This window comes from Vanellus vanellus (genome assembly GCF_965231255.1).
Source record: "Vanellus vanellus genome assembly, chromosome: 21".
In the NCBI taxonomy this organism is placed as follows: domain Eukaryota; kingdom Metazoa; phylum Chordata; class Aves; order Charadriiformes; family Charadriidae; genus Vanellus; species Vanellus vanellus.
In genome coordinates, this window is record NC_138926.1 from 7955233 (window position 1) to 7970458 (window position 15226).

Sequence of the window (15226 nt, forward strand, 5' to 3'; positions counted from 1 at the left end):
CGGGCGCAGCACGGTGCCATGCCCGGCTCTCGTGGCACCCAGGGACACCCAGGCTCCGCTGGGGCCACCGGGAATACGGGCACGGGGCGGTGGTGCCGGGTGCCCGGCAGCGGGAGAGGCTCTCCCTCGCCGACGGCCGTCCCTCTGCTGAGGGCCAGCCGTAGGGACGGGCAGGGGGAACGGCTCCAGCAGCAGATCCCCTCCCTGGCTTCACCCCGGCCTGGCTTTACTCTCCCCTCTTCGGGAGACCAGGTGATGTCCTGTCATTCTGCTCTCAGCCTGTGAGTCAGATCGGGCACCCACTGAGTTTAGGAGTCCTGAGATGAAGCACAGCCCATCCCACACAAAGCCACAGCTCCCGTTTCAGGTAAAGGAATGAAGTCAAAAGCAATGGTACCAAAAATGAGGAAGGAAGGAGCCTTTGGGAAAAGACACAGTGGGGCTGGTCCTGTGGGTGAGGCTGTTCAGAGGCTTGGGAGAAATGGTTGGCAATTTAGGGGAAAATGAGACAGGCTGAGGGGAAATGACAGTTCTGCGGAACGCTCGGATGGCGAGCGCGGCAGCCACCCCGCGGTGCTCCTGCTGGCAGCCGCGCTGCTGCAGGGATGCGGGCACTGCCAGGTGCCACAGGAGGAGCTGGTGCGGGGCAGTGCGGCAGTGTGCCCGCACGCTGCCCGCTCCGCGGCTCGCCGTGCAGGTGCTGCCCAGGATCCCCGTCTCGTCAGTGCTTTCCCCTCACCCTCCCTGAAACGCCACTTGGCATCCTCGAAGCTGCAGACTTCATGTGTCCGTGCTGCCTTTGCTGGCGTCGGCTCTGCCGCGAGGGGCCCCGGGAGCTGCTGTCTCGCAGGGAAAGGAGGGCAGAGCCCTCTTCCCAGCCCGAGGCGGGGGGGCACAGCAGCCCTGTCCCGCGGCCACACGCTGCGCTGCGGCACCCTGCCGCCCCGGCACGGGCAGGGGACCCGGCAGTAGTGACAGATGAGCTTTGCATCAGACGTCGCTGCCCACCCGAAGCACCGCACTGAAACCAAAGCTTCACAGAAAAGAGCAGCCCCATGTTTGCAGTGGCAGCAGGAGAGGTTTTGAGTTCACGGGTCAAACCAGCCCTCGAGAACGCTGCCGAGTTTCCTTTTCATCTCCAAAATAATTGAATGATCTTTGAATAGGAATAGCCCTGCTTTTAATAACTCAGAAATCACCTGAGTCAGAACCTCACAGCAGGTCTTTCCCGTGTGTTATCCTCTTCCCTTCCCAATTCCCTCGCGCCTGGAGGTCGGAGCAGAGAGCGGAGGAGCTGCCGGCCTCTCCTGGGCTGGCAGTGCGGGCTCCGGCCGTGTGTGTTATTAGCACCCCGGGTTGCTAGCTGGGAGGGCAGGAGGGTGCAGCAGGGCTCATAGGAGCGGTTACCAGCAAGAAAGCGCGAGGATTTCACCCGGGAGGTGTTGCGCACACGTGACATTTAACACCAGGTTGCCGGGGTCAAGCCCAGACACACGGTTCTCTGTAACTTGCTTTCCGTAGGTGGCTTTGTAGAAACACCAGCAAGCAATCATTTCTGGAGCTGCTTTCTGAAAATCCCTTTTCAGAAGAGGCCGTGGCTTCTCGCCAGCTCAGGGCTGTGTGGGGCCGCGGCTCGCCGCTCGCCCGGCCCCTGCCTCCCTCTGCCCCCGGGCCCCAGCGGGGCAGAGCCCTCGCAGGCACCGCGTAGCTGCGAAAAGCAAACAAAGTGCTGTGAAAGCTAAAGAGGAGTGTGCTGCAGAGCCGGGGCTGGCTCAGAAACCACCCTGGAAGCAGGGAAAGCCCAGAGCAGGTGGCCTGGCTCGTGGCCACCACCAGGGAAGTGTTTGCTCTGAAGGCTGGACCGGCCAGGGCGGCGAGGCTCTGGGTGGGCTCATCGGAGAGAGGCACGCAAAGGGCTGGAAAATAGGAGTAAACACCAAGATTGGGATGGACTCGGGGATCGGTCTTCTCCTCCAAGCTCCCCAATCCCCCTTTCTGGCCACCAGGGTTTGGCCCCAGACTGCGCGTGGGAGAAGGGCAGGAACTGACCCCTCTGGAAAGGGATGGGATGGGGAGCCCCGGGGCGGGGTGGAGGGGACAGCAGGATCCATCCCGGGCTTTTCAACCTTGAAATCAGGGGGGATTCGGAGAAGGTTTTCTCCAAGCCTGGACGGCCCTGCTTGTCTCCTGCCCTTCGGATGAGCCGGTGTGGGTGGGGAGCCGGATGAATAAGGGACTTATGCTATGAATAATGCCAGGAGAAATGTGCCTGGAAAATAGTGTCGGGATGGGGCTCACGGGAGGCACCACGCCACCAGACGGAGCTTCCCAGGACCAGGCCATCGGAGAGGTTGCCCTCCTCCCTGCTGAGCCACGGGCAGGCAGGAGCAGGGCCATTTCTTGCAATGACCTCTTATCCCAGAGATGGCTCATCCACACACTGGCCAAAGCTGGGAGCAGCCTGGGTTACACGAAGCACCGGCTGCATCTCTGGGAAACCATCCCGTCTCTCTGCCGTGCAGTGCAGAGCAGGGACCGCAGTGCAGCCCCGGGCGGCGAGGGGGGCAGGCGCAGGCTCCGTCATCGCCTGGCAGCCAAGCGCTGGGGCGAGCGGGGCATGTGGCACCGAGGGTCATGGTCCGGGGGTCTGGACATCAGAAAGCACACAGTGGAGCTGGGCCTCTTTCCTTTTAACCTGGATACTTTCACCTGTTTCTCCCAAATGTGAGTTCTGGGTTAAGCAAAGCATCTCCTAGCTCAGGCCCACAGAGGAAGCAGGAGATCGCTGCCTCCTCCTTGCACAGTGCGAAAGCATCGCTCCATTAGCCGAGGAGTGAAAAAGCCTCCAGACAAACTGAAGGGAAGCGGCATTTCGTTTCTCTCAAAACAGGGCATTTTGGACTTCTCGGTCACCTGGGGAGCACGAGAGGGTTTGTGCTGGGGTTGGACCTGGCCGCGCATCCCCTCCTCTCCCACCCTCAGCTGGCACTCGTAGCCCTCGGCTGGGACAGGAGAGGTGCGGGCGAGCGCCTGGCGGGCTCACGGTGGAGAAGGGGCCCCTTGGGCGGGCAGGCAGCCAGGAGAGAGCGCGGTGAGGAGCCCCCGGCACCCGGCATGCCGCTCTCCCCCAGGGCCAGACCTCGACTGCTCCCAGACCTGCGGCTGCAGCCGAGGCTCCTGCTGCCCCTGCTCAGCCTTCCTCAGCGCCGGGCTGGGGCGGCCGGCGGCAGAGGCAGGTGTTTTGCATGCTGTGCCTGGAGCAGTTGGGAAACAGGCGGCGGTGGAGCCGGGCGGCAGGTCGGACTGGTTTCCCTCCGCGCCCGGCGCTGGCACTGACGTACGAACCCGCTCGCCAAACAGATTCTGCCCCGTCCCCGCGGACCTGACTTCGCTCTGCGCAGCGAAGGATGGCTGTGCCGGAGCTGTGATCCCAGCCCAGCCCTGCAGCGGCCGATGGACGGGAAAACCTCTCCGGTAAGGCGGGGGCAGCTCCCCCAGCTCTGAGCCGGCGAGGAGTACCGGGGGTTGCTCTGCGGCCGTACGGACCCGCTTCCCTTGGGGTTTGGTGGAGGGCCCAGTTTCTCCCTCCTGCTCTCTGGGGCGTTGCCTTCGCAGCAGCCTGTTGCTGCCGGCGGGGAGAAGGACCCGGGGCGACCTGCCTGTGGGGCTGCTGCCTCCGGCACCCCCTCGGCACACGGAGGGAGGAGGCCTGCCGCCAGCATCCCCGGTTTCAGCCCCGTGTCAGCAGAGGAGGCGTCGGGGACCCCAGAGCTGTTGCTTTTCCACTCTGGAGCGGATTTGCCAACTGGGGAGACGGGGTGCCGGGGTGGGCTGGTGCTGCCGGTGGGAGCCGGTGCCGCTTGGCACCTATGGGAACCCACGTTCCTGAGCCCTCTGGCACCTCCCACCAGCAGGTCGGGAGCAGCGACGGCACGCTGGTGGCCCTGGCCCCCGCTGCTCTCCCTCACCCGCTCTCCTGGCAGCTTTGCCCATGCTTTTTTCGGGTTGACTGGGGCCTGCTCGGTCTCGACCGTGGGGCCTTGCCGAGCATCCTGTCATGAGGAAAACATGCATCCCCGGCTGGGCACTGGGATCAGCCCGCCCGGGCGAGGCAGCGGGTAATTACCATGCCGAGCGCTGCCGGCTGTGCCAGCGACGTCCGGAACGTGCAAAGCCAGCAGTGACGGGGTGGATGGGGCTCGAGGGGAGGCAGGACCAGCTGTAAAAGCTGCCCTCTTCCTGCCCCTTGGTGTGTGGGTACCTTGGAGGCAGCCAGGAGCAGGGGCAGAGTGGGCTCGTGCTGGGTCCTGGCCGGGTCCCGAGAGAGGGGCAGCCTGGCCCAGCACTGCTCTGCAGTGTGATCCCGGCTCTGGGTGGTCCCGAAAGCGGGCAGCGGCTCCGCATCTTGGTGAGAGCAGGGCAGGAATTGGGATGCCCACGTATGGAGATAATTACCCAATACTGGGCATCCCCACTGGGCCACCTTGGCTCTGTCACTTGGATTAAATGGGCCATTAGGAGTCCCAGGTGCCACCCTCTGCTCTGCAACTGCCGGAGAGTCGCTTCGTCTTTCCGTGCCTTGGTTTGCCCATCCGTGGAATGGGGTGAGCAGTGATTACTCACCCCCTGTAACATTTTCTGATCTCTGCCTGAAGGGCTGCTCACGCTGGCATAGGGCAACCTGTCCCCGGCCAGATGGGGCTGACTCAATCGACAGAGCTTGTCACCTGTGCCTGCAAAATGGCCCCTGCGTGCTTTGGGATCTCACTGCCCCGGGCGCTGCCCCTTTACAGCATCCGGGTCCCGGCAGCGTCCTCCCGCGGCTCCTGCCCGGTTTGTTCCCAGGGCGGGGGGTCTGCCCCCTCCCAGGGGGCACCGCCGAGGCACTGCTCAGCTGCGGCACTCGAGCGGGACGGCTGTCACCAGAAGGGAACGGGGGCTTCCGCAGGCTCGGGAAGGTTTTGTCCCTGGGGAGCGTGAGGACCATGTCGCTGTTGTGTTCTTGCTGAGCTGTGGTCAATCGACACTCTGCAACCGGGTGAAGGAGCCGGTTCCCCGCCCCAACAAGAGGCTGTGACAGCAGGGAGCGATGGGGGGGGCGGGCTGCCGAGCTCAGCTGGGACCGATGATCACCTATTCAGGCAGCTCCTGCCAAGTTATTGAAGGCAGGCTGCCTCTCTCCCCTCTTGACGCTCCAAACTGTGGGTAGCTGCCGTGCCCTTCTGCTCCTCCGGGACACGGCCGGGGCCCGGCTCCGGTTGCAACACCCCAGGTGTTGCCCGGCTTCTTCCGCTCTCCCTCCCACTCCGAAACTGCGGGTGACTGCTGGCTGGCTTCCCTGCCTTCCCTCCCCATCACGCGTGGACGCTGAGCCTCCAACCCAGCCCGCACCGCCTTTCCCCTGCCGATTGCCCTCTGCTGCGTGGGTTTGGTGGCCTTCCCTCTGCGGCGGGGACTCGAGCTGGAGGTGGGTGCGCGTGGCAGCTCCCCACGGTGCAAACAGGATGACGGGCTGCTCTGGTGCTGCTCTCTGGGGCTTTTCCCAGCTCTGCTCAAAGCCTCGGAGCAGAGCAGGGCGAGGATGGACCGCGGTGGTGTTTATGCTCACGACAAGTTTAGCAAAGGGCTCACGTTGCAGATGGGCGCTGCCCGCTCGTCCCCCAGGCAGCCCGGGCTGGGCACCGGGCGGGCAGAGCTGGCCAGGAGTCGCCCCGCTGGCCCCCGGCAGCCCTCCTCCCCTGGTGTCTGAAAGGCAGTGCTGCCGCCGCAGGAGCTGGTTGTGCTCCCCCTCCCCACACCAGACTTTGGGGCGCCAGCCCACAGCAGCACTTAACGCTCTCGCGGCCGGTGGAACATTTGCAGAGAGGACGTCAGAAAAGGAGCTCAAACCGCAGCCACGCGTGTGAGAGAGGCATGGCTCCGGGTCTGACTTTTACTCAAAAGCCAGCAAAGGATGAGTAAAGGTTTTGTGGGCAGAAGTCGCAGCTCACTCACCAGGGTAATGCGCGCTGCTTAACAGAAATATCTTCGTAAAGCCACTGCTGTTTGTTCTCTGCTCCAGTGGCTATACAACAGTGACCGGTTATGCTGGTTACCGGGAGCCCATCGTAAAAGTTGTGGGCTTCTGTGATAGACCCAAGAAAAAAAAAGATACTTGGACTTTAGACTTTTAGGGAAATAAGTAGCTGAGTGTAGGAACGGGCATCCGCTTCCTGCTAAGGATTAATAAGAGCAACTTAACCTATAGTGAACTTACATGTTAATCTGAAATGTTTGTGCACCGGAGGTAGAAATGCTTCAGCATTCAGCATCGCTGGCTTACTGGTGAAGCTGGGCTGTGTTTTCTAGCACAATGGAGAGGTTTGTCTTTAACAGCATTGTAATTCCGCTGATCTGATAACCGAAGGGTCACGCCTGCTGCAGGATGAGGCGTGTGAAATATCAGACGTGTGGGGACAGCATACAAATGCCCACTTAAATGCCACTGTCTGGGCATTTACAAAAACCTCATTTACACATAGACAGGAGATATTCTTTTGCTAGAAAGGGTTCCTGGCGTCTGCTCCTTGCTTTGTTTCTGCAAAGCAGCCACGCAGGACCCGCTGCGGCTCTGGCTCCCTTGCTGATCGCGCGTGCTTTCTAACAACGGGCACTAAGGGTACCCAGGGATGTTCGGCAGTGCGGGCGTGCAGTACTTGCTGCAAGAACTTGAATCCCATCGGCGTGACTGCTCGGAGTCATTAGGGGAGGACGCTGCCGTGCCAGGCCAGCCCGCAGAGCGCAGAGGGGCTCCCCTGGGCTCCCCGGCACCGTCGGAGAGCCCTCGAGAAGGCAAGGCTGCAGCCCGGCTCTCCTGGGCTTGCCCACACGGCTGCTGTGAAATTCAGGCATAGGGAAAAGGGGCCTTTGGCTGCCGGCTGAGCAAATTCAGGCTCGTTATGGCTGTCTGGCGGGGAGGGGGTAAGAAGGGGTGAGTGATGCTGTGAAACAGTACTGCCTCTGCTCCTCCCGGTGGGCGCAGAAGCCCTGGGAGGTGGCTCTTGATGGCCGGGAGACGTTAGCGGTGCCTGTGCCAAGGGCCCCGCGGGCAGCGGGAGGAGGTCTGTGCCGGGGGTGGCCCTGCGCACCCCGCTGCTGGCCAGGGCGGGTGGCCAGGCAGCCTCCCCGGGAGCCCCGGGTGCTGTGCCAGCCAGCTCTGCGGCTGACGCTCCCGGGCCGTGAGCAGTTCCTAAGGCACAGCAGGAGAGGTGGTGTGTCCCCCCGATGTTCAGCTGGGGGCTGGGGCAGACCCCGCGCGGGGAGCGTGCGTGGCCACGCCGGGGTGCGTGACTCACGGGATAATGCCCAGGAAGTTACACCACCGCATTGCAAGAGAGGGCACAGCCGTATTTACAAAGCATGAGCCTGAGCAGGCTCCTGACGTGCTCATTAGGGTCCTTGATTCCCAGCAGGAAACACGGGGGTAGAGAAAATCCGGCTGGAAGGGGACAACTCGGCGACAGCGGCTGCTCCTGCTGCTGCTCCTGCCCTGCCCCAGGCTCCCGTCTCCTCTGCCTGTGCCAGAGCCGTGCACCGGCCCGGGTGCTGCTTGCCGGCTTGGCAGGGAAAGGCATGTTTTCTGGTGATGGGGAAGTGTGATCTCTAGCAGCTGCAGGGCCAAAATTCAGGGACAGGCTTCCAGAGCGGCGTGTTTGAGCCCACCTCCTGGCTGGCAAAGCGCCGCCCTGGGAGGTGGGCCGGGGTGCGGGTGCCTGTGCCGGCTGCACTCTGCTGCCCGAGGACAGCGGCTCTGCTCTCCCTTGGGTGCCCCTTCCGCGGGACAGCAGCGACGTTGTCTGCAGCCCAAATTTGACTGGCAACGGTTTGCCCGGCTCCCCTGGAACAGCCCGGTGCGAACGTGGTCGGTCGCGGCTGCGTGGCGCTGGGAGCAGTGCTGGGAGACGGCGGGCAGGGGGAGCGCGGTGAGCGCCTGCCCAGCGCGAAGCCCTGGCCGGGCTGTCAGTGCCGTGCGCTGGCTGGCGATGCCCTGGCAGGATCTGTAAGACATGCACCCGTTTCTCATTGCCGAAGGTGTAGCTGAGATTTTACAAATGGCGGAGGAAACAGCATTTATTGTCGGCTTTGTACGCAGGTCCTCTCTGAAGGAAAATGAGAGGCTCCCGCTTCCACAGCTGATCGAAGCTGATGGAGCGCTTGGAAGAGTGTACCTTGAGGAAAGGAAACAAATACATATTCTTTTTCAAATTCATGGATCAGGAGTGACATAACTGCAGAACAGCATTCCAGGGTGCAGGACGTTTCAGGGCTTGGAAAACACTGATTATTAAGTATTACTAAATAACAGCTGGAAATTGCACAGTATTTTTCAAATGGCTAATTAAGGATAGATGCATAAATTGGGGCACTAGCCCCGTGGAACTGGGCCACAGCATGACTGACCCGATGCCAAACACCCGGCTGATTGCTCTGATCAGAGCGATCAGTTTGGGAAATCTGGCCAGCAGCCACCCAAAGGGGAAGAGCTCTGCAACAAGGAGGGTTTCAGCCCTCCCAGATGGGGCACGGCTTTGTGGTACAGAGAGAGGCGCTGCAGCGGTAGCTCTCCATGCACTCCATGGTGCTGCGGAGGAATAGCCACCAGCGGCAATGGCTGGCCATGCCGGCAAGCCCGGTGCCGTGCTGGGGAGCTCAGTTCCATGTCGCCTCGGCCCTCACGGCTGCCTGAGTGCTGGGGGGGGCACCTGCGGGGACTCTCCGGTGGGCAACGGTCATTGCCACTAACGGTCATCTGCTCGCAGACCACGGCATCGCCCAGCAGTGTCCCTCCCAGCCTCCATGCCTCCATAGTCAGCAGCATCTTCGGTGCCCGACCTCCACAGCCTCGAGAAAGCGTCCTCGGCATTAGCTTCAAGCCCTGCAGCCCGGAGTCCGGCCCAGCCCCGGCCCCCTGCACGACCTGTGAGAGCACACGTAAGAGGAAGGTGCCGAGGGCGGTCTCTGGCCGCCCTGGCCCTGCTGTCACCCGGGGTGGGGAGGGATGGAGGGAGGCAGGGAATGCCCTGCACTGCTGGCACAAGCCTCAGCCGCAGGCTGGTGTTTCCCCGGGGGTGTGAGAGGTGCCGGGGGCGAGGGAGAGGACGGCAACCATGGCAGGATGGGGGGTTGCCACAGGGAGATGCACGGGCTGTGCACGGCTCAGCTCCCCCAAATCTTGTGGGTCCTCTGGGGAGCTGCGGAGCTGTTGGCGTGTGCCGGTGGGCAGCAGGGCCCGGGAACCCCGGGAAGGCAGCCGCTCCCCCTGACCCTGCCTCCACCCCGCTGCCAGGATCCTCCATGTTCAGAGCCCCCTGCATGAGCCAGCGACGGCTTGCGCTCATCTTCTGCGTCTCCGTCCTCATCGTGCTGCTCATCGCCCTCATCCTGCTGTGTGAGTGGGGTCCCGGCTTGGGGCTCCCTGGGGGGGGAGACCTCAGAGGGGCTGGGGGTCAGCGGGGGCTGGGGACACCTGGGCTGGGAAGTGCCCCAGGGAAACCCCCAGGCAGGGAGCTGAGCAGATGTGCTCTTCCCATTTCCTGAGTGTTCCTGACATCTGGTGGACACGCAGGAGCAGGATGGCCGGGGAAAGGAGAGCCGCTGCTTGGGCTCCCTGCGGCCCGAGCGGGGCTGGGGGGCTGCACCGCGCTTTCCCTCTCCTGGGCTCCCTTCCGCGGGCGGCGGGGCACCCCGGCAGCACCCACCTCGCCCTCCCTGCGGCGCAGGGCGAGCAGGCAGGGCCCGTCAAACAAACTGCAGTCCGTGGGCGGAACAGCCACAGACGCTGGGGGAATCGCTTTCATCCTCCTAAGGCCTCGCTGCCGGTTCTCCAGCTGCCGGAGCTGGTGGGCTTGCGGCATTCGGCAGGCTGAAGCCAGAGGTGGGCTAAGTGAGAGAGGCTTGCAGCAGCTGAGCTGCGCGCTGCTGGGCTGGCACGGGGGGACGCTCAGGGCCGGCCAGTCCTCCTTCAGCCCCGCGTCCTGCAGCTCTTCAGCCTTGGCCCAAACGGCAGCCCCGCACCCAAGCTTGGTGCTTGGGAGTGCCCGTGTCTGCGGCAGACCTCCTCCAGGCTCCCGTCCTGGTCGGTCACAGCACCCTCACCCACAGCGAGTCCCCGCCAGCGGCCCCGGCCTCACCACGGCGTGCGCTTGCTTCCAGTTATGTTCTGGCGGTCGCAGACCGGCATCGTGTACAAGGAGCCCGCCGAGAGCTGCAAGGACAGCCCCGTGCGCTGCGACGGCATCGTCGACTGCTCCCAGAGGAGCGACGAGCTGGGCTGCGGTGAGGCACCAGGAGCCAGGGGGGGTGGGAAAGACGGGACCCCCGGGGCACTGGGTACCACTGACCCACCTGCTCCGTCCCCGCAGTGCGCTTCGCGTCCGACGAGTCCTTGCTCCACGTCTACTCCAGCGCTGAGAGCCAGTGGCTGCCGGTGTGCAGCAGCGCCTGGGATGACTCCTTCTCCAGAAAGACCTGCCGGCAGCTGGGATTTCAGAAGTAATTCCCCAAGGATGAGTCATCCTGCTCGGGCACTGGGGCCCTGCCAGCCCCCTGGGCGTTGCTCTGGCCCTGCCGCCCGGGCCGGGGGCATGGTGCCCTGTGCTCTTTCCCCCAGCATTGTGCTTTTCCACTGGAAGGCTGTGTGCCCAGCGCTGCTCTGGGCGTCGCAGTCTGTGCCCCTCAGGTTTAGCGCGTAGACCCTCCTTGAGAAGGCAGGGACCAGGCAGTCAGTGCCCAGCCAGGGGGGACCCTCACCGCCTCTCTCCTCTCTCCTCCCTCCTCCTAGTGCGTCGCAGACCGAATACATTCCCCTGCGTGTCTCCGGCCAGAGCCTCAGCGTGACCGACGAGCGAGAGACCATCCAGCAGAGCCTCAACAGGTACCGGGCAGCATCACCTCCTGGCCCTGCCCGTGCTCTGGTGCCGCAGGGCCGGGGCTGAGGCTGCGTCTCCCCCTTCTCTCCTACAGCTCACAGTGTCTCACGGGGAAGTACGTCTCCCTCCGATGCACAAGTAAGGGGGCTGGCTGGCAGGGCGCGAGGCCAAGGGCGGCCGAGGCCAAACACGGGCTCGGGAGCGCTTTCCTCCTTTCTTTGCGCAGGGTTGGGCAAATAGGGCGTTTTCCAGCAAACTTTCTGGGTAATAGAGAACTACAGAGATTGCTTTCCCGTGGTCTCCACTGGTCCTTATGAACCACAAAGCACCGCTGGTGTCTGTGGGTGGTGGGGATGTTGTGCGCGTCCCCCTCCAGCTCGCCTCCTCTCTGAGCCCTGCTCTCAGCCCTGCTCTCCCCTCCAGCCTGCGGGCAGAGGATTTCTGGGCGGATCATCGGAGGAAAGGAAACCTCCGTGAGCAAATGGCCCTGGCAAGTCAGCGTGCAGTTCGGGCCCATCCACATCTGCGGCGGCACCATCATCGATGCGCAGTGGGTCCTCACCGCAGCCCACTGCTTCTTCATGTGAGTGCTGCCGCAGGCGGCTGCCCGCAGTGCTGCCGGCCAGCCCGGGGCTGTTGGCTGCAGCCGGCAGCCCTCGTGCTGGCACTCAGCCCAGCCCCGCGCCCCCCGTCTCACTCCTTGCTGCGCCCATCTCTCCCTGCCCAGGAACAGCATGAAGATCCTCGACGACTGGAAGGTGTACGGCGGGGTCTCGGACCTGAAGCAGCATGCAGAGGGCATCCCTGTCTCCCAGGTCATCATCAACTCCAACTACAGCGATGATCACGATGACTACGACATCGCCCTCATGAAGCTCTCCAGGCCACTGACGCTCTCAGGTGAGGCCTCTCAGCTTGCCGTGCCGCTCGGCTGGGGCTGGCATGGGGGGGGACAGAGAGCGCCTGGGGACGGGCAGGAGCAAGAGGCAGCTCGGGTCCCCTCGGAGCCGGCCCCGGGGCTGCTGCCAGCCGGAGCATCCCGCTGCGCTGTGGCCACACTGCTTTCCCCGACCTGTCCCGTGGTCGGGAAGTGGCCCATCCTCGCTGGCAGGGGCCGGCAGACATGCAGCCGTGGGCTCGGCTGCGCGGCCGCCATCGTGCCACTGGCTGTGCCGTGCGCGGGCAGGTTGGCGGGGGGCCGGCAGGGACCCTGTCCCGGTGGGCGCAGAGGGGAATGTTTCCTGCACGCCATGCCCCTCCCTAGCCGCAGGGCTGGTGACTTCAGTGGCTATTTTGCTCCTGGGTGACTCATCCCTCCCTCCTCGCCTGGTTTTCATCATGTCTCCCTCCAGCTCAGGTTCGCCCAGCCTGCCTCCCCATGTACGGCCAGCGATTCCAGACGGGCAGGTCCTGCTTCATCACGGGCTTTGGGAAGACCAGGGAGAACGAAGGTGAGGGAGCACGCCGGCTCTCTGCAGGTAGCTCCTGTGCGCCACAGCCCGACCTGCAAACGCAGCACGTGAGGGGCGAGCGCGGCTCTGCTGCGGTATTCGAGGGCCATTGCCACAGGGGTGACTCGCAGCGGTCACCCTCCTGGCTGTACGGCTCTGCAGAATTAAAACCTGCAAGAAATGCCATCTTCCTCCCTCACTGCCACCGAAATGCCTGGTGCTGCGGAGGGGCCCGGGGGCGGCAGGGGGACTATGCCCACCCTGCCCCACGGCTCCTCCTGCCTTGCAGATAACACGTCCCCGAAGCTGCGGGAGGCCGAGGTGAAGCTGATTGACTACAAAATCTGCAACAGCGACAAGGTGTACGAGGGCTACCTGACCCCACGGATGATGTGCGCCGGGTACCTGCAGGGAGGGAAAGACGCGTGCCAGGTGAGCCGGGGGCACACGGTCCCACCAGCAAGCTGGCGTGGGACCGGCAGGGATGCCCGCTTTTCCTGCACGCCTGTGTCCCCTGGCTGGGTACCAGCAGAGGGGCATGTCCCATCTCCTCTCCTCACTGCTCTGTCCCTCGGTGCCAGGGTGACAGCGGCGGGCCCCTGGTCTGCGAGGACAATGGCCGGTGGTACGTGGCCGGGGTGACGAGCTGGGGGACAGGATGTGGCCAGAAGAACAAACCCGGTGTTTACACACGAGTGACAAAGCTCCTCAGCTGGATATACAGCAAAATGGAGGTGAGGTGGCATGGCAGGGCTGTGCTTGGGCAGGGACACTTTTCAGGTGGCCCCGGGGGCACTGAGAGGGGCTGTATCCCCCCCAGCCCGGCCCAGCCCGTGGCACCTCACCCTTGCTCTCCCCTCTCTCCCTTGCAGAGCGAGAACGACTAAGAGCGGGACGGACGCTTGCCTGGACTGTGCCTCTCCGGCTGGCACAGGCTCCTGCCCTCGGTGGCCGCCAGGGCACGATGCTACCGGCAGATCCCCCCACCTCCCTCTGGACTGTCCGTGCAGCCAGGGGCATGTCGCTGCCCCCAACCTCTGAAAATACGGGGTCTGCAAAGTGACTCTGCCCTCGCCCAGTGCGAGGGAGGTGGCTTGGCGGCGACTGGGCACAGCACCCGGCCTGCCCCGGCCCGGCAGCACGCAGGGGGCAGCGGCCTGTGCCGGCGCTGGCCGTGCCGGCCGGGAGAGCCTTCTCGCCCCGTGTCTGTGGTTCTCATGTAAATAGACGTGTCCGGCCGGGGCTGTTGTGAGTGCTTCCTGGCAGGACTGCGGCACACTCGGCGGGCGAGGGGCCGTGAGCGCTGCCCATCGATCCGGTGGAGGTTGCGGATGGAGCAGGAAAGCTGTGGGCCGCCCATGGCGAGGGAGAGCGCGCTCTCCTCTGCACGCTGCTGCTGGGTCGCAGCTGTGCCGCCCTGGGGTGCGGGACGGGACTCATCCGGCACGGTGCAGCTGTGTGCCACGCGGTGCCGGCGGGCAGCAGCTGCCCACAGCTGAGAGGCCGCGCTCCTGGTTTTCTCCAGGGAGACCTGAGCGAAGCGGTGCCTCCGGGTGCAGTTACACCAGCCCCGAGGAGGAGCGGTAGTTGCTCTCGTGTTTGCAGATTGGTTTAGGAAGCGCCTTTTAAATGATGTTCCTCCCTGTGAGAGAAATACCTGTTTGTTTATTTTTCCACGGTCTGCGCAAGCACTTACTCCCAGGACTGCGTGCAGCCGGTCTCGGTTCCCCCGCCTGCTCCGATGAGGATTTTGGCAGGGGCGTGGGGCAGGTCTGCGTGCCGGGGGTGGCTGTGGGAGGTGTGACAGCAGCCAGCAGCAGCTAAAGGCCAAAGCAGAGCGCGATGGAGAGCAGCCACCGCTCCCGGCAGCAGCCGGCCCCTCGCCAGCGTGAGGCAGCCCCTGGATCGCACAGCTCTTTGTGCAGTGACCGATGGCTTCCTCCTCCCTCCGCTGCTGGGCACGCAGGGCTCACGTAGCCAGCCGTACCTCCCTGGCCACGCCAGGGCGGGGACACCTTTCCCCCCAGGTGCCTGCATCTCCCTGGGGATGCTTTGAGGCGCACAAGGTGCTACGGGAGGTCCCCAGGTTGGCAGTGCGAGCGCCCGTTGGGTGGGCAGGGGCTGGCTGCCCCTCTGCTGAGGCTGCACTCCTCTCCCCAGACGCGTGGTCAGCTGCAGAGGGGTCCTGGTGAGCCTGGCCACCCGACACTCTTCTCAATAAACGTTTCGGTAGTGCTCTGCGTGGAGACGGCTCCTTTGGACGGGCTGGAAAGGAAGGGAGCGAGCCCCAGCGCCCGGGTGCCGAGGGGGCCCCAGGGAGAGCCGTGCCCACCCCGGGCTCTGCACCGGCTGCTCCAGGGCTGCCCTCCTCCTCCTCACGGCTCTTCAGCCGTGCCCGCTGCGGTGGGCCCACGGGACTGGTGTGCAGCAAGCGAGTGTGGGGATTGCGGTCGTGTGCCCCGCAGGCGGGGGTCCACGGGCCGTGCTCAGCGCCCCAACGCACACCCGCTCCTCAGCTGCTCTGTGGCCGTTGTCGCTAGTGTGGGCGTGTGTGATGGAGTGGCTCTTTGCAAAAGCCCTCCCTGCCCTTCGTCCTCTGAGTTACTGCTCCTGACTGGAGAAAAGGGGGGGGGTGAGGCCTTATGGGGGCTCGGCTGTAGGTGCTCAGATACGGAGGTGATGAAGGGAAGGAGCTCTATGGGGGTAAAGCCTCCTGGGGGGGAGAGGAATCCATGAGCACGAGCTCAGGGGAGAGCCATGTCCAAATCCAGTTTGTGAATGCTGTGGACCAGAATAAAAGGCTGCACAGCCTGTGCAATTGCTCCACGTTAGTGAAATGGCAGTAACGAGCAGTTAGCCTTGAGTTTT

At 64.0% G+C, this 15226-nt stretch overlaps 1 protein-coding gene across 1 annotated transcript; it reads left to right on the forward strand.

Annotated features, from left to right (window-relative positions):
• Positions 1–3453: 3453 nt before the first annotated feature.
• Positions 3454–13421, forward strand: TMPRSS13 (transmembrane serine protease 13; the record flags this gene model as incomplete). Its single annotated transcript, XM_082493911.1, has 13 exons — positions 3454–3474; positions 8799–8970; positions 9326–9427; positions 10192–10314; positions 10401–10530; positions 10820–10912; positions 11002–11045; positions 11331–11490; positions 11635–11807; positions 12260–12358; positions 12648–12790; positions 12940–13105; positions 13231–13421. 13 exons carry the CDS (start codon positions 3454–3456, stop codon positions 13419–13421), a joined length of 1617 nt encoding a protein of 538 aa, XP_082350037.1.
• Between the last annotated feature and the right edge of the window lie 1805 nt (positions 13422–15226).